Source organism: Molothrus ater, chromosome 8 (assembly GCF_012460135.2).
Source record: "Molothrus ater isolate BHLD 08-10-18 breed brown headed cowbird chromosome 8, BPBGC_Mater_1.1, whole genome shotgun sequence".
NCBI lineage: Eukaryota > Metazoa > Chordata > Aves > Passeriformes > Icteridae > Molothrus > Molothrus ater.
This window is the reverse complement of record NC_050485.2, coordinates 19,910,955-19,937,115: the sequence shown is the minus strand read 5'-3', so window position 1 is coordinate 19,937,115 and position 26,161 is coordinate 19,910,955. Positions and strand designations below refer to the sequence as shown.

Below are 26,161 nucleotides of genomic sequence, written 5' to 3'. Positions count from 1 at the left end.
GTGTCCTGACATCTCTTTAATTAGCGGTCTCCAAGATCTCACACTAAGAAGATGCTAAGCCAGTGCCTTCTGTCATATCTCAAGAGTATCAGAAGGCTCAGAAGCCACAGAGGAAGATGAATGTATTATGTCTGTGAGCTATACAATATGTACAAAGTACATTTTTCTTACTAGTAACAGGTTAGGACTTCTTGCTGCCATTCCTGCTTTGATGGTGATGCAGTTCTAAAAGAAATCCTAAGAAAAATCCAGCAAAAATGGGTGAGGTAAATAAAGATGCTGTTGAAAAATACTTGGAGAACAATCCCCAGTTTGCCAAGGAGTATTTCGACCGAAAAGTGAGACCTGAAGTGGTGGGAAGTATCTTTAACGTGAACCCTGGAGATGTGAAGGAAGGAGTCAGCTTCAAAGAAATGTCCCGTCTGGAGGAGAGTAACATAATTTTTGAGTTGGTATCAGAACTTCAGGATGAGGCATGTGTTATGGAAAAGATGGTGCACAAGGCCCTGCAGAGGCTGGCACAGCTGCTGGCAGCTGATCGGTGTAGTCTGTTCATTTGTCGCTCCCGAAATGGTACTCCAGAGGTAGCCTCCAGGATTCTTGATATCACTCCAACTTCCAACTATGAGCAGAATTTGGTGAAACCAGAAAATGAGACTGTTTTTCCTCTGGACATCGGGATAGTGGGATGGGTTGCTCATACGAAGAAGTTTTTTAATATACCTGATGTGACAAAGGTAAGTGACTTCTCTTGGGAATGGGGTTCTGTGCATTTGCTTCTTCCTGCCCAGGGTTTGAGGTTAAAAGTTGTTCTTCAGAAAAATCTGAGACAGAAATCCAGACCAATAACATGAGAAAAGCATCAGCAGAGATGGCTTAAAATCCAATAGAACCACATAATGTTGCCTAGTTAAGTGTTTTCAGTGTCCTTGTAGTAGTTGTAATGTCAATGACTATAATAATGGAGGAGAATATTAGATTAATAGAGACCGTTAAATACCTGAGTTTCTGCTGAACAAGGCAGGCTTGTATTCTGTTTTCCAGTATGGGTTTGCAAGTGTTCTCTGATATAATTTCATGCTGCCATACATGCATCTCTGAATAATTTAATTTGCGGTTTTTGTAATGAGGATGTATCCTTATTAGTAAGTGAATGAGGACAGAGGAAGATGATGTCAACATACATGTTCAGCTTTATGTCAGTGTTTAAAATGGGTTTGGTTTTGAGTATGTCTGGAACCAGGGCTTTTGTTCAAAACCATCTATAGGAGAAAATAATTGAGTCAGAGCTGTTCTGACATTTTTGAGGTTCCCGTTGAATCTGCGCTAAATCACCTTCTTTCTTTAAGGTGCTGATGAGAGTTTATTTATTACACTATTTATTTATTTTAATTTTTATTATTATTATTTATTACAAATGTTAATTAAAATCGTGAGTGACCTAATAAAAGTGAAACATGCATGTGTGAGATCTGCTTTAGAAACTGCTCTGAAATACATGGGGACATGTAGTTCAAACATGCTTTGAATTTCCTTAGATTTCCTTAAAGATTTCCTTAAAAATAACTAACATTGCATCAACAAATGCTGCCATCTTCATTTCTTTTTAGTCCTATATTGAACATAATCAAATGGTGCTAAGATAATTATCAAGATGACAGTCTGGATTCGCAGTATTTCCTATACAGTCAATTTAAAATTCCAGAATATTTTAGAGATAGAAACCACTACTGTGTTCTAAGCTCCATGTAAATAATCAAAATATCTATACACTGCAATTAACTATGTTTTGCAGGAGGTAAACAAAAATTAATATCTTTTGTCATGCTAAAAGTTATAAAGGACTACTTTTACAGCTCAGAAACGAAAGTTTATATATAGGAAAATAACATTCCAATATACAGTAAACTGCCTCAGATGTAAGTAGGAATCACAGGAGCAAACAGAAGACTGACTGATTTGAGAAAACCATCAGTTCATTTTCAACTGACCACTAATATCCTTTCTTCAATGGCTGCTGTTCTGACAAGAAGTGTCTGATTTATTGCCTCTTACCACCACGTGGGGAGATTGGAGGATAATCCGTCCAAGTTCATAAGACTGATTACATGAGAAAAGATCAGGAGGATCAGGGAAGATGTGCCTCCTATCAGACACTGCACTGCTTCTTAATATCATTATGTCAGAGGTGCCCAGAGCAGGGCTAACCAAATATTTCTGGTTTTGCAATAGGATTTGTTCAAAATTTTGTGACAAGTGTCACTTATACATGCTTAAGAAAGAGAACTTTTCTGTCCATCTAATCCTGCTAGGCGTTTTGTGCTCATTAATTCATGTCATCTGAGTATCTGTTATTATTCAATCATTCTAAGGTAATCTTTACATAGGCACCCATTTACTCTCTTAGGATTACTGAGGTCTATGCCATTAGGCACACGTTTAAAAATGCAATTGAACTAGGGTCCCATTAATCTAAATTTGGTAACTAAATATCATTGGAATATTGACAGTTTATTACATTATTGCAAAACTCCCAGAGACTTCTCTGGAACCAAGGATTGATATTTAAAAACAGCCCTAAAGATCTTAAAAACGTCAGGATTTTCATTCTTTGTGTACAAAAAGTCAATGTCCAAGTTCACTCCTCCCACACGCAGATCTCCCAATTATGTCACCAGAATCTTTTTCTCCATAGCAAACCCAGAACTGCAGCTTGAATCACTAATGTTTAAAGCCTATAAATAGTCCATGGCAGCAGAAATATGCAGCTACTGAAGTCTTTACCACATTTCAGAAAGGATTATTATTTTTCAGTTCACTACATATACACTTCAGTCAAACAAGATTGTCTGCTACCCACATTATGAACAAAACATGACAGGAAGAGTTAAGCCAGAGAAGAAATTTTCCCCTAGTGCCTTGTCAGAATACAAAATACACAATGATTATTTCTAGTTGGCTTTAGTACTTTAAAAATGGTATTTCTATCCACTGTTTACTGTTGACACAGTCCATATCCAAACAACATAGTGTTTTTTAAGTCTTAAGTACATGACAACATTGACAAAGGCATGGTGTGACATTTTCATGCTTCAATCATTACCCCTTTATAACAAAAGTAAATGCAATAAAAGATCACAACAGCAATAAATCATTGAAAAATAAATTATTCCACTTTTAGTGCCTGGTAACCACTTCTTTAGGGATTATCTCCTTCTAACTGGAAAGGTACCAATAAACGTGAGGAAGCTCCTCATCCTGACTAATGCTCCAGAAAAGAAAAGCAGAGGGAAAGATACAGACCTTTGATAATTAACTTAGTAGTCAGTCTCCTCCCCACAAGATTATGTAGAAGTTGACTGTGAGAGCTAATAGTGTTTAATCCAGGATTTCATAGTTGTGAGAAACAGGAGGCCAGGCAGGACCATTACCCTAATAATTTGTCTCACATTATTCACAGTGTACAGCAGATTATGTGCCTCAAATATTGCAAAGTAAAATAATAGGCTTCAAAAAATTTGATATGTCCATTAATATTCTTTTAACAGTAACTGATAACACAGACAACATTATAAAGGAGAGTACAATTACCTTACATTTTTCTCCAAGGCATTATTTCCAAATAAAACTAAGAACTAAAAAATACCTCTACAAGGAGTATGTATTTTTTGGGGAATCAAAATCTCACATTCTCAGCTTGTAAGAATCAATAATAAAGACTTTATATATTTGCTTTAATCCATAACCTATTTAAATTATTACACTGCTCCTTTCAGTTCAAAGGTATTTGAAAACAAGGATTTAATTAACGACTGGAAACTCAAGAAATAATATTGTTTGTTATAGTTGAGTATAAAATTATAAAAATGGTGGGAAAATGCTTCAAAGGAAGTGAAGGCTTTTGGATTAGATCTATAAAGGAGCTAAAATATTTTGATGCTGAAGTAACTAGTCCTCATTTTTAGAGGTCTTGCACTGGAATTCACAACCCCCAGTGAAGTGAAGAAACAAGAGACCATGGGAGATTCCAACTCAGATTAAGCAGCCAGAAGAGTGATTGTTGTGGCACCTAATTTAACCACTGGAAACCCATGGTACAAATCAACTTAAACACATCTTCAAGTTGCAAGCACTGGTATCATCCCTTTGTAAGCTGATCCAGCTTCAGAACAGCAGCTCTACACTTTAACCCAAGAGTGGGAGAGACTTTAATTCCAGGCCTGTCTAAACTGACAGGGCTTTCAGATTAATGTGGATGTTCTGGTCCCCAGACTCCAGCCTGTCTGAGGTAGCTTTTTGCATGGGAAGAATATGCACTGTAAATGTTAATGTCTGCTCCTCCATTTTATCTTATCTTGATAATAAACACTAGATTGCCAGAAACTCAAGCTCAACAAATATTAACTGGAAAAATGGAAACACATTCCAATCTTCTATTATGGCAAAGATTTAGTCAATTTACCAGAATATTTTAATACAGGAATGCATTCCTATTCATTGTGCCTTCCAGAAAAAAACCCCACCAATTCTTTATTTACTATTCTAAGATTTCCAAAAAGTACATTAAAAATGAAAAGTAAAAGCTCCCTTTTACCTAATTTTCTTGTTTCATGTGAAAAAGCAATTAATATAATACAAATCCAATTTCAAGAAGTCGCAAAATAGTCAATACATATGGCAAATAACAAGCTGGCATTTCACGGACATAACTCTAGTCATGTTGGCAATAACAAAGTCAATTTGTTCTGTAATGCTAGTGAGTTACATCTTAAAATAAAACTGACATCCCTGGCAATGCGTAATTTTTGGAGTGTGGCCTAAGAAAGGGCCAGGTAGATGACTAGTATGTGTTTTTTATTTTCTATTTATACTCAATTATATCATTATGAAACAAAAACATTTGTGAGTTGAAATTAGGCTGAGTAGAACTAAGAGATGAAACATTACCACACATTATTACCACCTATTAAGTGGTTAAAGTTTTGAGAAATTTGAGCCAATGCAAGACAATCAGTGGAAGAACAAATGATCAGTAAGAGAGAAAATACCGTAGAACTACCAGAAAGAAAACCAGAAACATGTGGAGATGATGCAAAGAACTATGTGCAGTCTGAGCTCATCCATCCAAACCAGAACCTCCCACCCAATAGGAGCAAAATAGTCATAACTGCAAGGGGTCACCGTAACCCCTTTTTCCTCTGTGCTTTACAAGGGGAAAGAAGTGGAGGAGAACAGGCATCTGCTGTCTTGGCCCTATCTCCTCACCTGCAGGATTAAATCTTACCCCTTGTGCATTGGATCATTTCAACCACAGGCAGCAATGCAGGGAGGAGTGGCTGAAAAGCTGCTGGGCAGAAAAGGACCTGGGGGTGCTGATCAACAGCTGATGAACAGGAGCCAGCAGTGCCCAGCTGGGCAAGAAGGCCAAGGGCATCCTGGCTGGAATCAGAAACAGTGTGGCCAGCAGGACCTGGGGCAGAGATTGCTGCCCTGTACCAAGCACTGGGGAGGCTACACATTGAATCCTGTGTCCAGTTGTGGGCACCTCATTACAAGAAACATATTGAGGTGCTGGAGCATCTCCAGAGCAGGGTGAAAAAGCTGAAGGAGGATCTGGAACACGAGTCCTGTGAGGAATGGCTGAAGTAGCTGGGGGTGTTGAGCCTGGAGAAAAGCAGGCTTAGAGGGGCCTTATCAATGTCTACAAATCCCTGAAAGGTGGGGGTCAGCCTCTTCTCCCAACTAACAAATAATAGGATAACAGGAAGTGAACTCAAGTTGCGCCAGGAGATGTTCAGATTGGATATTAGGAAACATTCCTCCATCAAAAGGGTTGTGCTAGCTGGTTGTGCTAGCTAGACTCTGGTGCTGGCTTTGCAAATCCAGGATATGTTGCACATCTCAGGGCCTATTTAAAGAACTGATCATTGTATAGTAAATGGCTCAGAATCTCAACATTAAATGGAGCTAGTAGGAAATGTCTGCAAATGTACTACAGTTAGGGAGTTAGCAGCAGATTTCTTTTCCATAATTTCTCTTTTAAAGCCTACTTTGTGATTTAAAGTGAGAGCTGAAAGTTCAAAACATTATTCTAAAAGATAGTTTGATTCATAAGATCAGGCTCAAGTAGACTAAGTGTCCACGTTCATGTAGTCATGGAAGCACCAAGATGTTCTTCTGGCTCTGGTTCTGCAGACCACATTTCTTGATTATTCGTCTATGAACATGATTCCTTAGATATTGTGAAAAGTGATTTTCTTTGGAAAAAAGAAGGTGCTTATGCTCCCAAGAGAAAATGTTTTTACAACTCTGTTGGAAATAAAGGCTTCAAAACTCCTAGAGATTATGTTTAAAATATTCAGTAATGAAAAGCCTAAATCTAAGCACAATGTTTTGCTTGTATGTGCAAATCATGTGAGACAGGAGTCTTTGTACGTGCTGTGGGAATGCTGCCAATTCATTAGAAGGTATTTTTATCTTTCTGCTTCACACTATCTAGGCACAGGATGGCTTGTGGTTACTAAACTTTCTATTTATTAACAGAGACTTGTATTAAAATGTTTCTATCCTTTGCAAAAATTGCATGACCAAAGTGCTTCTTCTGAACACTTCTGATCACCACTGCTTGTACCTTCATTCTGGCATTATTAAACAAAGTAAATGATTCAGCTGATTTAGTGTCTACAGATCCCTTTTAAGTGTTCAGAAATCCAGGAGTGTCTGAAGTGTTTATTTATTCCTTTACAGCAGAATACAGTACCCTACACCCAAGAACCTGGGCCTCACCAGGAATGCTAGATGCTCTTAGTGACACAGAGGGACTTCAAAACAGGGTCAAGTTACCTGTCTAATTTACTGGGTTTTCAATGGCTAAAACAGTCAGAAATGCAAAACCCAAAGCTCAAAACCACACCCAAGTCCAGAATGGTTGTGTCGGTAGATAATACATCCCACAGAAAACCGAATATTTCCATGTAATAACATACTTGTTTAGCAGGCTGCAGGACAGTATTTGATTCTCACACAGAAGAGACAGATTGCTTGGCATTTTCTTTGGATATCTGTTACAGGAGATGCTCCTATGCCTTTCTCTGAGAAAAACAGAAAATAACAACTCAGGCAGTTTGTTGGAAACAGAGAAAGCATCCCATTTTCACATGGGCAATATATTCAAAAGTGGCTATACTTTCCAGGGACCTAAATAGAGCCTGATACATTGAATGAGATTTATGGGGATGGCACAGACTGTCATTAAGAGAATCAATTCTCTACAAGAGAGCCCAGGGCATAAATACAATATTTAAAAGTTACTTCCAGACATTTAATTTGTTTCACTGAAATGCAGCCCTAGAAGGAAATATAAAATGCAAACATAAAAGATGGACTGCCTAAAGACTATGAAAAACAAGGAAAAAGCCCAAACCCTAATATTTTGATGACATAATAAAATTCTGTCTTTCTTGTTAGAGTTGTATATGCTATAAATTCAAACTATACTAGAAAAAATTGCTAGAGGGAAAAGGGGCAAAAGAAAATTAAGAGGAAAAATCTAAATAATAAACAAACAATTTTAATTCTGCCATTTCTAAGCATTGTCATGCTTGATTTATAACCTAGAAAACGCTTATTTGTTTGGGGTTTTCTTTAAGAAGCTTTATGTATACTCTATGAAAGCTGAAGTTCCATGATGTGGCATCCTGCAACAGTGTCCAGCCTGTCAGCAAGGAAGACACCTTGGGATGCACCACGCAGATGTCAGCTGCCTAAGCTAAGGCAGGAATGAATAGCAGCAGTGTTTGCAGCTCTGGGCATAGACATGCAGTGAGCTGAGTGCTCATCTCTGGAGAAGTCTGAGTACTGACATGTTAGCAGTGAAATCTGAGGGGATGGAAAAGGCTCTGTGAAGACAGAGTCTGGCTATTTTAGCTGCTTAGTAGACCCATGGCACTTCTCAGTATGCACATCTCAACAGATTTCAAACCTCCAACTCATAACTCACCTCATTCAGATGTATTTTCTTAATAACATAACAAAACATAACAACCCTTGACAAACAGATTTCCCTGAAAATGTTTGAATCCCTTTTGTATTAAATTAAAGAGAACACTAAAGCCTTTGAAGAAAACATCAATAATTTCTTGGATATGAGGAAATAAATATATGAGTTAATATCTGAAATAATAATATGAGTTATACATGAAGCATGAACTAGTTTCTCAATATTTTTACATTAAAAAAATTAAAATAATAGCTTTTGCTAAACCCTCCACAGCATTTGGTTTTGAGGATGAAAATGTAAATATGGAGTACTGAGTTGTGGATCATTCATTAGTCACATGGCCTTATTCCCACAGGATCACACACTCAACAAAAGCAGCTCTGGTCCTATATCCTATACCTATATCCTCTGCTTTCACCAAAAGAGCCTGTAGAGCTGGGAGCAACAGGGATGGGAGTGTGTCAGACAGGAAGGAATAAGAAACAGGTCAGCCAGGGGAATACCTGCTGGGGATGCTTCTCTGCCATAAGTATTTTATACAGGACAGAAGGTACTTTTAAATATTGTATGAGGAAAATGCATAATGAATTTTATTTACTGAAATAATAAAATAATAATAAATATTAACACAGCTATGAAGTAATTCTCTAAAATGCAAACCATATAGATTAGATTACCAGGCAGAGACAAGATCATGTATTTCCCATATTTTTAATTTCTCAGCATTATAATAAAGACCTGCACTTGGTTTCAGAGGCTACCTTCATAACCAATGCTTCAGTTAAGCTTGTACATATAACTCTGCAAGATCCAGTTAAGTAATCATAGTGGGTTTTTCCAAGTATAAACCTGCTGCACTGTGAAACAGTGCTCACAGCATTGCAAACATCAGTTACCAAATAAAATGATCATTTACTCTTGGCATGGTAATTGTTCTGCATTTAACTTGTGATTTTTTTCCCCTTTTTTTCAGAACAACCATTTTTCTGACTTCATGGACAAAAAAACTGGTTATAAAACAGTCAATATGTTGGCAACAGCAATTACACAGGGTAAAGAGGTGCTTGCTGTTGTGATGGCACTCAACAAATTAAATGCCCCTGAGTTCTCAAAAGAGGATGAAGAGGTAAAATGTCACATAATAACACAGCTTTTAGTTCAACAAGTAGTTTGAGTGACTCTATATCTTAATGTAATACTTTTGTTTAATTTTTGATCTTTGTCTTTTTAGGTATTTAAAAAATACCTCAACTTTATATCTTTGATGATAAGAAATAATCATACGTCATATCTCCACAATATTGAATCACGAAAAAGCCAGGTATAGAAGCATTTCTTAATAAAAATAGTTCATTTTTCTCTGAAACAATTATCATTCCCACTATTTTATAAACTTGCAATCTTATTGAAGTAAGGATACAATCTATTTATTCTTTTTAAAATTTATTAACAGTGATGCACTTTATAATTTCATTCTGGAATGCCTAGGATTCATATGTTTATGTTTTCTTACTGTTCTGAACATTATCCTCCTTCTCTTTTGTTGTAAATAGATGCTTTTGTGGTCTGCCAACAAAGTATTTGAAGAGCTAACAGATATAGAACGACAGTTTCATAAAGCACTGTATACTATTCGAATGTATTTGAATTGTGAAAGATACTCTGTTGGTCTTCTGGACATGACTAAAGAGAAGGTAAAAACTATTTTTCCTCCTTGCTACAAACTCCTAATGTGAAGTCTCCAAGACACAAAGTTCCCATGCTTTCTAACTCTAGGGGATAATTTATTTAAAACCTAACAATGTTACAAAGATTACATGCAAAATATAAATATGGCAAAGGATACAACCAAAATAAACATAAACACCAATTATGAAATAATTTTTCATATTCATCATTCCATGCAAGAAAGGGTGGAGGTGCAGGTCTGATTATTGCTTTAGAAACATCTACCTGTTAAAAGAACAATTAAGCTATGCAACTATTTAGGGATAAGATTAGCCTGCAATTTGCTGGCAAACATTTCTTGCCTGGAATATAATTACCAATGTTTTCTTAACACTATCTGAAATATGACCATTGTAAACTAAGTAGAAATAAAAACCAAACTGTATTACACAGATGTGATGTTATCTATGAACCCAGAACTGATTTGTTTTTTCCTTTTTCCCTGTGTATCATTTTCTCAGGAGTTCTATGACGAGTGGCCAATCCGGCTGGGGGAGGCAGAACCTTACAAAGGCCCCAAGACACCTGATGGACGAGTGAGGATATTAATTTTTCTTTTTATGAATCTCAAGTTTGATACTGAAGTTCTACAAGTCACCTAGATGTTTTTATATTTTTATTTAGGAAGTCAACTTTTATAAGATTATTGACTATCTGTTACATGGACAAGAAGAAATCAAAGTCATTCCGTGAGTATTCACTGGCAGATGATGAATGCGTAGTAATTAGACATTGCTGGGACAGAATAGAATGTCTACATTGTAGAAATAAATTAATTTCATTGTCTCCCAAAAGGTCACCTCCAGCAGATCACTGGTGTCTTGTCAGTGGATTGCCAACATATGTGGCTGAAAATGGTCTTGTAAGTTCATAGCAAAACTAAAAACTAGCATTTTAAATCATGCAGTTGTTCTCACTGAACAAAAAACCCCAAAACCTCCCCATGACCAAAATCCTCTACAAAAATACCATGATGCTTCCAGTGAAATAATTTGAATCAGTATTTGGATGGAGGCAAAGCATCAGCACAAAAGGTGAAAACAGCAGGATAATTTCCCTCAGATTGTGATGATATCAGAGGAATAATATGTGTGTCTGATGTCACTTTCCTGGTGTTCTAAATGTCACAAAAAATGCCAAAGCAAGAAAATCATCACATGCAAGTTTTAAATTTTTCCTAATTTCCTGTATCTTCTTGCATAGACATACGTAATTCAAAGTCAGGATGTATGACAGCTATGGGTAACCCTGTAGCATTTTTAGAGCTACAGGGTTACTCATAGCTGTCATACATCCATTAGAGCCCATAGTACTCATTTATTTCTAGAAACCCCCAAGCCATTTTAAACTGGAAGTGATTTTCTTAAGCATTATGCTTTTGCACTCTGAGACACTGAGGGACTTTGCTACAAATGTTCCAAAATTATGTCTGTTAGAATAACCACATCTAATTTAAGAGGAACAGTTTTAGTTTCTGTAGCTAGCTAGGATGCTTACTATTGCTAGCTTAGAAAATAGATATTCCTTTAAAAATTATTAGATCAAGTTTTGATGAACATTATATTCCATTTCAACAATGTGTCATTTTCTTTATGCTGTAGATTTGTAACATGATGAATGCCCCAGCAGATGAATACTTCACATTTCAGGTAAATTCAGTAATGTTAATAATTACAAATTTTGTAGAAAAATATTCTAGTGCTTGTCATTAATAGGTTATACAGGTAATTGTATAAATAATTTCTCATTTGATTGTGATGCACAAAAATTTTTTTTTGTTACATTGCTTATGTCCGCAGCTGTATTATAACTTTCAAAGAAATACACATTTCCTGGTTTTTGGTTTTCCTACAGAAAGGACCAGTGGATGAATCAGGATGGGTTATCAAAAACGTCTTGTCATTGCCTATTGTCAACAAAAAAGAAGAAATTGTGGGAGTTGCAACGTTTTACAACAGGAAAGATGGAAAACCTTTTGACGAATATGATGAACAGATCACTGAAGTAAGCTTAATAGGATTAAAAGTTTTGAGGAGATATATGATGTTAAAAAAATATTGCAGTAAAAAGTCATTTTTATGTGTCAAAAATTTTTCAAGTAGGCCATATTAACACCTAGCCAATTGTCTATCTTCTTCACTATGCAGTTTCTTAAGAATCTAAGATTTTATCTTGCTTTATAAAACTGAAAATTTTTAAGTGATCATTTACATTCCAGCAATAAACAAAAGTTGCTTATAATTTTACTTTTAATCCTTTGACTTTTTAATGATGGTCAGCATGTCCTAAGTAGCAGTGGGTAAGCAGGTATGGTGTGCTGCTTGCCAATGGATGCCAAGCCTGTGACCACGGGAGTTCACAGAGCGTTCATAATCACATGCACTCAGGCAAGGTAAGATGCTACACAGTGTACGCAAGTCCACCCACTTGACTTAAGCTTCATAAGCCTCAGAGTCCTGTATATAAAATGGGAATATTAATTACTTAATGAGCCAAATGTCATTAGAAGCTGTGAGTGCTAAGAGAACTGGCTGAAGGAAGATAAAGGCCTCTAACGAGTAGAGTGGCACCTTGCTTTTCAAAGGGCACTAACAGAAATGGGACTTTAAGAAAGCTAAGTTCAAATTTTCAGGTTGATTCTGTTGTCACGGCATCATCTCTGCTTTACTTGACTTTGTTGCAGACTCTCACACAGTTCCTGGGGTGGTCTGTTTTAAATACTGACACTTATGACAAAATGAACAAACTTGAAAACAGGAAAGACATTGCTCAGGAAATGCTTATGTACCAGACAAAGGCCACCCCTGCTGAAGTTGAATCTATCCTGGTAAGTTTCTGTCCACAGCCACAAAATTAAAACAGGAAACTTACTACACAAAACCTGAATTCTCTTACTCTTTTTCATTTTTAGAAATACAAGGAGAAATTGAATGCAAAAAGTTTAGACGAATGCGATCAAAAGGATCTCATCAGGATTTTGGTAAGTCATTAAATTGAAAATTCAGGGGGTGTATTTATATCAGACAGTAACGTGTCCTCATCATAGAAAAGGTTGTGTATGGTGAAATCCTGATGAATACAATCAATGTTAGCTATCAGGCTAGATGGAGTTGATTTAGCAACACATCTTCACCCTCTTCTCTCCTTCTTTGTGCAGACCCCACTGCTACGCACAGGAAGGGAAGCATTCTGTCACAAATGTACATTAAGACACTTGGACAGTCACAGTTACATAGACATTTTTATATTAATTAAGATTTAAATTGTTACATTTCTCAAAATATTCATAGGGAAAATGCTGTGTCTATAACTGAATTTAATTTATTTAATTCTGAAAATAAAAGAAAGGGATATTGTGGTGAGGCTACTTGCATTGTAGGTAAGAGAAAGGAGGTAGCAGTGTCCAGCGGAACAAACTTACTTTCAGATTATTTTTTCCTGCATTTCTGTAGCACAGAAGTCTAAAGACAGTGACCTGTGACTCCACAGTGACAAAACAGATTTGACCTAATGAGTTCTCTGCTCTACTACTCTGCTACTACTAAACCAAAAATGAGTTTATAGTGCAGTCCTCTGGCTGCCTTAGTATTTCAATCTAGAAAGGCATTGTCTTTGGAAAAAAAATCCTATTTTTGCCCATTTAGTGCACTTCAACAGTCCTGGAGCACATGTACTTTATCAGAAAAAATCTCAAATTCAGAGCAAAGACGTGCTCTGAATGAAAACACTGAATGAACTTCCACTGTTAATGGATCAAAACAGCTAGATGGAAGAAAAAAGGTCAAAATACACACAAATCTGTTGACTTCCAGTACCAACCACTTCACTTGTTTCCTCCTATTATACCACATTTGCTAATGTACACATAGCCATAGGGAAAAGATCTCATGAAACTCTTTTTAATTATGTATACATGCATGCTGGAATGCATTGATGTTAATGTTTTACTGGCTTCCACACAACAGATGCTCACACAGCTTGCAAGTAGTGAAAAAAAAACATCAACAGACAGTGTGTAGCTTCACATGCCTTTTAAAGGAAATTTAATTTAGCAGCATGAAAATCTTCAAAAAATAATAGATATTGCAAGATTTTTCCATGGGTGGAGCAAAATCTGATTATTCTGATATAGGCTCTAAATTTAAAAACATAATACTGGTATGAATTTTTAAACCTACAAAAACCAATCTTTTCTTTCAACATTGTGGAGTCACAAATTCAAAGGTCTAATATCTTCTGCACTGCCAAGGCTACATGCTTTATCCTATTATAAGACCTGGAATCCCAGATAACTAATAGGATAAAGCAGGTGTTTCTAGATCTGATGATTCACCAAGTAATGGGTCTTAAAACAGCACTGGTCTAGGTTTCTTTGTCCTTGATCTCAGATCTGCGTAGATATAAAGGAAAAACCCAGGGAGAAGGAAAGGGATTATCAGCCTTATTTGTTGAAATATATGCATGCATTCAGTAGTATTTTTTCTTTATAAAGTGAAGATCTTTTATAGACTACTGAGGAGGGAGTAATTGTGATAATATAAGCTATTTTTGTGCTGCATCAGACTTCCTTGAAGAATTCTTGTTTGGATTGGAACACACTCTATAAAATCAGATGCTGCTCTCCCTAGGGTTTGAGAGAGATGAAGAGTGTTAGACAACAGTTCACTATTAGTACTATTACCAGTTAGGCTATTCAGTGGGACTCTGTATCATATATACAAAATAGGCAATTTAATTTGGCTGAGAAAAAGATGAATGCAGCCTTGAGATCAGGCGAAAAGTGGGAGAATCATGGGATTTTATACCAGGGAAAAGAATTACCAAGGACCAAGATTTCTAAACTAAGGAAATGTTGAGAAGGTTACAACACATTTTGTTGGAATTCAGAGTAGGAATTGCCCAAGGCTTTTATCTACTAATTTTGAGAAGAAAGCCAGCAGTATCATGATTGTACTTCATAATTTAATACACATTAGTTCATACTGACACCTGACGCCTTTGAAGACATAATAATAGTGTCCTTGAACAGTATTTCTACTGAAGAAAATTAAAAAAGCTTTTCCATCTTTGTTCTTGACAGAAAACCCCTTGTTTTTGTTATTTCCTAATAGAAAGAAGAATTACCTGATCCAAAAGATTTAGAACTGTATGAATTCCGCTTCAGTGACTTCCCTGTTACAGAGCATGGCCTGATAACTTGTGGAATACGACTGTTCTTTGAGATAAATGTTGTTGAAAAATTCAAAGTCCCAGCTGAGGTCTGGTTTATTTTTCTTGTTTATATTTATTTTTAAATAGAAGAAAAATATCTGGTTTTACATGCTTTAATCTACAAGTAGGCAATACTAAAATATTAATGGTATGTTTAGCAATATTCCATTCTCAATGAAATGTTTACATATTTGTCAGAAAAACATCAAATTAATCCTGAATTGTGTAAGATAGGTAAGGAATTAAATCCGCGTGCATTTATGTAAGAAAAATTTGCTGTTTCTATGTTTAATTCAATGAAAAACATTTGTTTTCAAAGAACTTGCAAAATTTAAAAATTCATTGTATATTCTAGAATTTCATAGTATATTCTAGTTATTTAATGGGAGTTCCTTGGTTCTGTTTCAATTAATAGCTGTCTGTTCCCTTTTGTTCCCAACAGGTCCTTACAAGATGGATGTACACGGTCAGGAAAGGTTATCGGGATATCACTTACCATAACTGGAGACATGGATTCAATGTGGGACAAACAATGTTTACTCTGCTGATGGTAATGTTGCTAATATTAACCCCAAATTCATTAACTAGTATTCTTTCAACTCCAGATGGAAAATTCAGGAAGACACACACTCAGAGTTATCTGTTTTCTTTTACAGACAGGAAAAATAAAGAAATACTATACTGATTTAGAAGCCTTTGCCATGGTTGCTGCTGCTTTCTGCCACGACATTGATCACAGAGGGACCAATAACCTGTATCAAATGAAGTAAGTATAAGTATCAAATATATGGAAACGTACTCCCTTTAGTGGAAAACAAATTTTAAAATGTCAAAACTTGCAGAAATATAAGGTATCTATTCCATACTCATCTGGCATGAATAATTATGCTACAGAAGATTTCTGCCCCAGAGCACTTCAGGCAGCTGAAACACAAAGACAAAATGCAAAGGCAGAATCTTAGAAGGATCTCCTGCAGCTGCAATCCATTTTTAAGACTCTAACTTTTTAAAACTCCAGCAATGCTTGGATTGTGGCAGACAGAGCCTCATGTGCATGAGGACACAAAGAAATTAGTGAAGTAAATTAAAAGCTGTAATTGGATTACTTTTTCAAGACAGGACACAAGCATTTTTCTGGAAAGTGATCCAAGACATGATATAGACAAGAGCCAGTCTAGAGTGAGACAGAATTTTTTGCTGTTTTCCACTGTCTAATTTGACTAGTTCAGTTGTTCTTCCCCACACTCAGTTTCCTGATATAGGTCCTTTCCTGAGATGTAATCTCCTATGTTATACAAAATTCTGAGTCAACAAGCTTGAGTTCTACTGCTGGGTCCACAGGCCCAGAAGTTAACACATCATGGGGTTCAAGCTTTGCAATTCATGCTGTAATATGTCCTGAGAAAACAGTCTAAAGGATTTCTTTGTGATTTTTACCTGGTTTGTTATGAAAAAAAAATTAATTAATATAAATTTTCCCTTGTATTAAAACATTATGTATCGTAGTGGGACCCACTCTTCTCCTGAGGAATGAACAACCTACCATTTAGTATTTTATGTGATCTGTGTGGGCTTGTTTCCATGTGCTAGCCAGAGAACACATTTCTTAGAATGTCATGTATATCAGAAGATTACCATTTTCTGGCTAGTTTCCACCAACCCTATCTCCAGAGTGATTGATCCTACCCTTCTGACCCTGAATCCACTGCTCACATTTCAGCCTTTTCAGCCTGTGTGCTAGAGCAGTGACGCAAAGGGATTTTCTGATTATTCCCAGGGATTCTCCGGGTGACGTAGGAAAGAGAATGACCGATCCTGGTTCTTATTCAATGGACTGCCTCTGATCCAAACAAGTTTAAAGAGGGTTGTGATCTTTCCACTGTGGTCTTCCCTAGATGAAAGCCCTCTACATGAGTTCATACGCAGTAAAGCTATTTATAGAGCTCATCAGGCTTTACCACAACAGTCCTAATCACATGAGCAAATAGGGGTGCCATATAGCAATCCACCTTGGGTTATCTGGGAAACAGAGCTATAAACCAAGGGGAAAAGGAGGAAAATAGACTTCCAAACACGTAGAACTACCTGGAGCCCATGTAAGTAGGATGCTTCTCCCTTCATCTCACAACCATAATCTGATGCAGAATTTCCTCTTCTTGAAGCTTAGTCCAACATCAGGGGAATGCTTTTAAGACCTGTGGTAAAACAGAACAAACCTGAGCTATCAGGACTTTTGCTGCCCATAAAAAGGCAATTTTGGGGAAGTGAAGTAGCCCAAGAGCATTAGAGGAATTAAACTCCATTATATTGCATGGTGCAAAACCAGCACATTCTGTTACTTCAGATTTAAGCTACAGTTGACTAGAATCCCAGGGCACACAGCCCAGTCGTTACAGATGTACAAGCCATGACACAGAATAAACACTAAAAGATGGATAAAGGCTACTTTTAAGGTACCTAAAAGGAGCGTAGATTAAACAAACAGCAAAACTGAACAGGCAGGACAAAATGAAGCCATATTTAAAATACCAAAGTTTTTGAGTTTTGAGGCATCTAACAATGACTTTGACTTTAGTGGCACTGACACCCAGTGCTCTCCAAGTTCCATCATTACTCAGTTACAAAAATGAAGGGAAGCAAGTTGGGGTTTTTTCTCTGCATCATACCAATAGGCAATTTATATAGATTACACTACCATACCAATAATATGAAACCTGAATAAAAACTATTGCCTTCAAATTATATTTATATATATTATACTCTAAATAATTTCTTATTTTTCCACAGGTCAGCTGCTCCCCTGGCAAAACTTCATGGCTCTTCCATTTTGGAAAGGCATCACCTAGAGTACAGTAAAACCCTGCTGCAAGATGAGGTACGTCATGGACCTTCTGCTCACACCAGTCAACACTGAAGATCCAATTAAGTTACAATGTTCCACATTTCACTGGGTCTTATGCATTTCTCTAGGTCCACATAAGAAATGCTAAAATTCAGAAGTTTAAGAAAAATTCTTATGCATTTTCCACTTTTAGAGAGACATCAGTGATTCTGTCCTGGAACAGATTCACCTCAGATAGAAAAGCTTCTCCTCTGGGCCTCGCTCACACTCTTCAGGTTTCTTTCTGTTTGCACAAAACAGCTGGTATTGAAACCAACGCAGGAAATGTAATATATATATATGTATATATAAATCTTGTCATTAAGCGGCTGTGCCTGGTTTATGAGGTCTGAATTCAGCTGCAGGCTCTGGCAGCTGAGGAACAAAGATGTCCATGGAGAGGCCCCTTGCCCTCAGGCCAAGACCCGCCCCAAACCAGCATGGTTAACGGGGCCGGGAATGGCAGGCTCTGCCGCAGCTCCATTCCCGATGTTCCTGCATGGGCAGCCCTCCCCAGCTGCCCACCCAGGCTTAGCTGCCCCTCAGGGTTAACAGGGCCGGGAATGGCAGGCTCTGCCGCAGCTCCATTCCCGATGTTCCTGCATGGGCAGCCCTCCCCAGCTGCCCTCCCCAGCAGCAGGGGGACGCTCCCGCCGCACCCCCAGGCTCAGCTGCCCCTCAGGGCCCGGCTCCTCCCCTGGGCACCGGCCACCCTGCCCTCAGCAGCGTCAGGCTCTGCCCGGCTGCTGCAAAACACACTACTTACACTCTCTGCCATGTATTTTGGAGGGTGGTTTAGCAGCAGGGCATGCACATATGCACCCCTTCCATCCCTTGTTAGCAGCAGAAGGGCAGGCACCCACTTCACCCTCATTTTCCACTTCTAATCCCTGTGGTGATGCTGTTGCCTGACCTCATGAGGCCACGGAATAAATCCTTACAGTCAGCAGCAGTGCTATGTTAATAAAAAACCTAGAAGGTTTATGATATGAAAACAAACCTTTCCCTTTATTGATGGCAGTATACTTTGTCAAATGTGAGATGCCAGGGCCTGACTCCTGCTCTTGGGCAGAGCAGTTGGCAGGACCTCTGGAGGCTCTCATCAGCATCACTGTGCCCTGGATCATGCAGGCCTCGTGTCTCTGTTAAAGAAGGAAATAAAACCAGGACACTTAGAAAAATGCTGTATGATGGTCTCATTCCCTTTGCCTGAGGAAAAGGACATTGCACGTACCATGGTAGATCCCACACACTGCTGCAGGCAACTGTGCCAGCCCAGTTTAACAGGAAGAAAAGGGGAACTGGGAAGCTTTAAAAAAGTCAGGAAAATTAGGTTAATGGAATGTGAATTTTTAATTTTAACACTATTTTAATTTAAGGACTGTAGTCCGCCAATTTTGTTACCCTATTTGAGACAATCTGTATAGTACAAACCAAAGACAGTGTTATAAAAGGAATTGAAATCCTAAACTTTCCACCTTGCAGAGCTTAAACATCTTCCAGAACCTAAATAAGCGCCAGTATGAAACCGTTCTGCACTTATTTGAAGTTGCAATAATAGCAACTGACTTGGCTTTGTATTTCAAGTAAGTACTAAATTCTGTATAACTTCCTCCTGAAAAAAATCAGTCCTATTGAATGTATAACTGTAGCTTTTAGTTGTTTATTTACAGTATATAACGATATTTATATGCAGAGAACAGAGCTCTATTTAACGTTGCCATTGAGTCTAACTCTTGCAAAAACCAAGACATTCTCAGTTGGATTATAAGCTTTCAAATTAGAGAATGCATGAATGTACATAATACTTAGTAGTAATACATTTAGTAGGTCATTCTAACATACTTTTAGTTATAGCAAGTACTGTATTACAGAAGTGTGCATTCAATAGCCTAATTGTAAGGTTGTGTGCATGTGTGACATTTAACATACCATACAACAGATACTCAGAGTAAGCAGGAGCATGCTGAAAATTAAAACATCCTGTCAGACATCCACTGTTCCCAGTGCTAAATATGCCAACGACTCCAAATTTCAAACTATCAATTCTGTTCTTAAGTTAGTGAATTAGTGTGCTTTAATAATGGGTATCTTCCTTAAAGATATGTGGAGACTTTTGTTTTATGACTGGGACAATTTAAAGTCAGAAGACAGGTAAAAATTCAGGAAATTGTTTAAGAGCAGTTATTAAGATTTAGAGAATAGTAATTTCATTATTTCATTCATTCAAAGCACAAACTAGAAGATTTATGAAGCAATAGCAAGACAGGCTTATGTTTTTGATAGTTCTTTTCAGTCCAGTCAGTAACTCAGGATTTTTGGTAGGAGGGAGTGACAGAGCATGTATTGGTATTTGCTTCACTTTTCCCAATTTAGTATGTTACAGGAAGTAACGAACATGTAATGCTAAAAAATGAGAATGTCACCCCAAAGAGTTTAATCTGAAGAGGTAGGAAATTGGTTGTTCTTTGTCAGGAACTCTGACATACTATTTCACATGCCAGTGGTATGTAACAAAATCAAAGTGTCTGGGTTACCTAAAAAGTTTCCATTCAACAGCAGGGAAGTATTACTTTGATACTACTATGACTAGGATGGTACTTGGAAAAAGCAAAAATATCATAAATATGATTTTATATTTTATTTTTAATGCAGGAACTCGCATTCAGTAATATATGCTTTATTGGTTTGTTTTAACAGGAAAAGAACTATGTTTCAAAAGATTGTGGATGCAATTGAAAAAATGGAAACAGAAGAGCAGGCAATTAAGTATATATCTATTGACCCAACGAAAAAAGAAGTCATCATGTAGGTGGTTAATATTTTACTCCTTATTCAATCAATTATCTAGGACTAGATTTTAAAAGAATTTGGGCCTCTAAACATGCAAATTTAGACTTAGTTGTTGTCCAGTGATGAGCACAACCATGATTTTAATTTAGAGACTGATGCCTAAAATCTTCTTAAAATGTGCAAAATATTAATTCATTTGGCATCTTAAATTCCTAAACACCTAGACCTTTTTTTTTTTTAATAATCATCCTAGCACTGGATAGTTAGGGTTGGTAGGGACCTCTGGAGATCATCCTGTCCAACCCCTCTCCCAAGGCAGGGTGACCTAGAGCACATTACACAGGAACTGGTCCAGGCAGGTTTTGAGTGTCTCCAGACAGACTCCACAACATCCCTGGGTAGCCTGTTCCAGTGCTCTTCTACCCTTAGTGACTATTTGCTCTTACTCACATGGAGGTGGAACTTCTTGTGGTTTAGTTTATTGCCATTACTCCTCACCTTGTTACTGGGCGGCACTGAAGAGTCTAGTACCATCTTCCTGACACCCAAAACTATACTGTTGTTTTGGATTTTGTTTTCAAAGGGCTATGATGATGACTGGATGTGACCTGTCTGCAATAACCAAGCCCTGGGAAGTACAGAGTAAGGTAGGTACTTTTGAAGTAGACAATACTGCATTTACTCTTTGTTTTATTACCCATTTGGTGCATGATCAATTAAAAAATTAACTTATTATTACTTGATGCATATTTAAGTACCTGTTGCTTCCAGAAAAGAGCCTCTACCTTTCTGTCACTGTCAGTGTAGGTGGTCAATCACTCTGCAGTTGTCAGCCCTTCTCTACTTGTCCTTCCACTAGAACTGGCACCGCTGATTCTGGCAGCTGTTCTAGCTACCCTTAAGTATCACTCAATTATTTCTTTGCTAGACAACTTTTGCTACTTTCCAGCTATTTTTAAGGCACAGATTTAACAGCAGTATGGTTTGAATTGTGTCTATTCTGTAGATCTTGATGCCATTGCAAAGCAGCTTAAACACACAAAAATTCTGTAATACAGAGTGGTACATAAGTACTTCAAGTACTCCAGTATTATTGACCATCCTGCTAAAGCTCATCACTTAGCCTTACAGGAATATATTTTAACAAAGCATAATCAAAATACAACTGCAAATACTTGTTCTTTTAAGTTTTACACATTACAGGTATTACAAGACTTATGTTGCTAATGTTGCCTTGTTTCTGTTGGCAATAACCGGTTATTTACTCAGCATGCATCAAAATATTGCTAGTGATAATTTTCTGGGAAAAACCTTAAGTACAGCAGACAGTGTCTGTAGGTCTTTTCACATTTTATGGAAAGCCTTGTTCTATTTATTTAAATTTACTATTTTCTGCTCACAATTTCATTGAATTGTACCTCTTCAGGTTGCCCTCATGGTCGCAAATGAATTCTGGGAGCAAGGCGACCTGGAACGAACTGTGCTACAGCAACAGCCTATTGTAAGTACTAAATAATTTCACTGTGTTAAGCAATATTAACTATTATGACAACACTGAATAAATAATGAACCGTGATGCTTATGAGATCACTATACCAAAAAGCATGATATCTACATATTCTAAATTACTGCTCTTTTGTTCTAGCCTATGATGGACAGAAACAAAGGAGATGAACTACCTAAGCTCCAAGTTGGTTTCATAGACTTTGTGTGTACATTCGTGTACAAGGTAAGAATTTTGTTTTGATTTCCTGTTCCAGCAGTTCTGATGGCACAACTAGTGACAAGAAATTGCAGGAAAAAATTCTAGACAGCAGCAGTACTCTTAGTCACAGGCTGAACCACTATCACAACCACCATAATTTTTCAGTATTTTGTTACATCAAAGAATTGTTCCCATAGAATAAATTCAAGAGATGTGAAGCAAATTCAAAAAAGATGAAGACCCCAGTGAAAGTTCAGGGTGCTGAGGATTTGTTATTGCCTGGAAAGACTGAGTTACAAAGTCCAGCTTGATTCTTCCTAGTCCCATTTAATATAAGCAAGCAACGTGGATAGTTACAGAAAGCAGTTAATAAAACAGCATAGGGAATATGAATATGCAATATTTGGGGCATGTAGATATGCTGTTTCTTTTGTAAGGCACTGAAATTACTACATTCTTTATCCCTGTCTAGTTTTTAATATTATTCAAAAATGCCAGGCAAAAATGTGATGTGATTTTTTTGACATCTTCAGAAATATCCTCATCTGCTTGGTATATGTTACAGGATAACAGACTTTATAATTGTATCCTGATACTGATAATCATATGATAAAATACCATGTATCACAGTTGTATTATATGAGTCAGGCTAATCATATGTGGGATTAAGGAAGATATTAAAATGAGCGACATATAATTACAATATTTTCCTAACAGACTGTGTGCACAATAGGGCATTATAATCCAAACACAGTATTTCCAACACTATGCCTTGGAATTAGATGTAATAGAATAATGAAATGCTTTCTCAACAGTATTTCTACAATTTCAGACCTAACAATTAATCAGTGCTTACAAATTTCTAATTTACTAATTTCAATTGCTTGTACAGGAATTCTCAAGATTTCACAAGGAAATTACACCTATGTTTGATGGTCTTCAAAACAACAGGGTTGAATGGAAAACACGAGCTGATGAATATGAAGAGAAGATGAAAGCTATTGAGGAACAAAAGAAAAAGGAAGAAGAAGCAGCTGCCCAAAAAGGTTAAGTAACTTCTTAGGTTTCCATTTACATATATTTTTATGGCAGCCAACATATTCTCTCTCTCTCTCAAATTCACACATGCAGTGCAGTTGTGCAATATTTAACTTAATGCTAATGGTATGCAAGTTCTGAATTAGCCAAATTAGGTTTATCTTTACTTGAAAGAGAAGTAACCTTTAAAGACTACACAAATCCAGTACACTGACCTCATTTTCTGAACTGCAGAATTATATAATATGACCACCACAAAAGTGAAGGGAATGTAACATTTCTTCTATCTAAAGACTTGGAACTGAATGTAATTAAACCCTTGCTTATCTGAAATACAAGACATGTATCAAAATTCTGCGTGGCATCAGCCCCAAATGTATTCAGGTGCTTTGTTTTCAGTTGAAAATGAAAAACATAAGGGAACAGAGTATGCATTTGGAACATAAAAAAACAGTGACAATCCCCACTTCTCTTCCAAGTTTAAGATAAAGCTTTTGGCTCTAGTTCCCTACCACCAGTTTCTTGGCTGAAATACACTCTCTCATATAACAAATTCAACATTAACCTTCCAAAGACAGAACAAGTCCTAAAATTGGAAGCATGGTTCTGCATAGCATAACCTAGAAGAAAATCTGATTTTATAGAAACTTGAAACCTGTCATTCACTTGAGTGAAATGAGTCAGTTACTTTTATTCTTTGTATTGCGTGTGGAGCAGCAGCTGCAGCTCTGCCAATTGATTGAGATGACTGAACAGGTTCAAAGATGAAAAAAACCCATGTGTGATTAAAATAGTGATATATGGTAAGCTAGTCTGAAGAAGAAAAGTTAGTTTACTCTGTGTTTCACACATCTTTAAAATATAAACCAGTTCTGAATAATTTGTTAATCAGTATCTGTGGCAAATAGGTGAGTATTTTTCCCATTTCACAAAACAGAAGCTGTCCAAGGCCACCCATCAAGTCACTGTCAGGTGTGAAATAGTTATAGGCTCCTATAAAATTGATACTAGGTTACAATAAAAGTAAATATAAAAAAAAGAAAAAAAAAGTTGTTGCAAAGTGGTATAAGAAGTCCTTTAAGTTACATGATTTAATCAAAGCACATTTTTGAAAGAGTTTAATAGAATGAGTCAAATATTTGGTCTGCTCACAGTGTGAACTACTTACACATATTTTCACAAAAATTCCACCCTCCTACTTGCTCCCAAGTTTATTTTCAATTACACTTTCATTTTTTTGAAATCATATAACTTTATTTAAGATTCATTTATTGCTGAGAACTAGCTGGTTGTCAGTATGAAAAAAGTACTTTTTCCTTACACTGGAACATAACCATCTGATCTTTACAGAAATACCAGCAAAACAAAACAAAACCTGGGACCTCCTTACACAACTTCAAACCTTCTTATACATTTGCTTTCTCAGCAAAGAATACTACCAAAAAAAGTTACCAAAGTTAGATCCAATGCTCCTAAGTATAAGCTTCTTAAATAGAAATTAAATAATCAATTTAGGAAGAGTCAGTTATTTCTACTCTCACTTGGAAGTTAGGACCATCCTATATCATTGGTATTTGGAATCACTTAAGTGTTTTCCTTATAGGAAAATAGGAAACCTTACACAGGCAGGCATGGACAGACTGATGTGCAGAATCTAAGGATCTGGCCTTTGCATATCATAATTGCAAACACAAAACAAAAGGGAATTATTCTGAATCCTTTAAAAACTCACGCTGCAATGAGGCCATGGGCATTTGTGAAGAACAGATCTGACCCTGTCAAATCAAGGCCATGTAAATATATGGGTTTGTTAAGTCAGTTCATACAAACAAAGATTTGATACATGCTGAACCATGGTGGTTTCTCTAGAGCACACTGACCTGGCTATTCTTAGCCATTCAGTAGACAAAAAATAAACATGTTTGCTGAACCACTACAGTGGAAAGTTCAGAACTGAAGTAAAGCAAAATACAGTATTAAACTGAGAAAATCAAATACATAGTTAGTAACATAGTGTTGATTATATCCACAAATTACAGAGGGTAGGACACTGATCATGTGACATGTTTCAATGCAGGTGGAAAGGGTCGAAAATGACCTAGTAACATGGTGATCCACAGCTTTCAAATGTAAGTTTTAATTCTAATATTGGTATCTTACCTTAAGTGAAACTGGAAATGCAGTTTATTACATTGAAGAATCTTAATTATGACCAGTGAACATCTGTGGCATCATTTGAGAGAGAGGAATCAGTAGCTATAAATAAAAACATGAGACGTCTCTCTCTCTTAATTAGTATTTACAAAAGGATTCATGCAGGGTTGGAAAAACGTTTATGCAGTTAGGTCAAATTAAAGTTTTTGTATCATCTGCTTCAAAAATAGATTCACAGCTTATATTGATTCAAGAGTTTCTTTCTTTGGCATGGCTTGCATACCTCAGTTTTGTATGTGTGGGACAGTCATGTATTTTAAATACTGAAACTTTCCAGTAAGAGTGGTTCAGTGTGTGTTTGGTCCCTTGAGAAATGTTGGTATCAACTCCTACACTATATACACATATGTATTTATAACGTGTCATTGTTTCTTATCCCAATATCCCAGACAAGCAGTGAAATTTCAGACAGCCAAACATACATAATATGCATAAAATAAAAGCAGCACTCCATAATAAGGAATTAGAGCAGCTAAAATTAACAGAAAATATTCATTTTACTTTCCTTCCTTGTTTTTTAACAGAAAGTGCTGCTGGAGGTGGTGGAGGTGGTGGTGAAGAAGGAAAATCCAAAACCTGTGTAGTTTTGTAA

At 36.7% G+C, this 26,161-nt stretch overlaps 1 protein-coding gene across 2 annotated transcripts; it reads left to right on the top strand.

Annotated features, from left to right (window-relative positions):
* Positions 1–257: 257 nt before the first annotated feature.
* On the top strand, positions 258–26,161 carry PDE6C (phosphodiesterase 6C). Of its 2 annotated transcripts, none has more exons than XM_036385807.2 (22): positions 258–737; positions 8,973–9,125; positions 9,231–9,320; positions 9,553–9,693; positions 10,189–10,263; positions 10,352–10,416; positions 10,523–10,589; positions 11,329–11,376; positions 11,582–11,731; positions 12,411–12,554; positions 12,639–12,707; positions 14,839–14,985; positions 15,381–15,488; positions 15,595–15,704; positions 17,726–17,813; positions 19,305–19,405; positions 20,520–20,627; positions 21,196–21,259; positions 22,039–22,113; positions 22,258–22,341; positions 23,210–23,363; positions 26,118–26,161. In XM_036385807.2, exons 1-22 carry the CDS (start codon positions 258–260, stop codon positions 26,159–26,161), a joined length of 2,565 nt encoding a protein of 854 aa, XP_036241700.1. The 2 variants fall into 2 exon arrangements, with proteins under 2 accessions (XP_036241700.1, XP_036241699.1); XM_036385806.2 differs by having other exon boundaries at positions 26,094–26,161.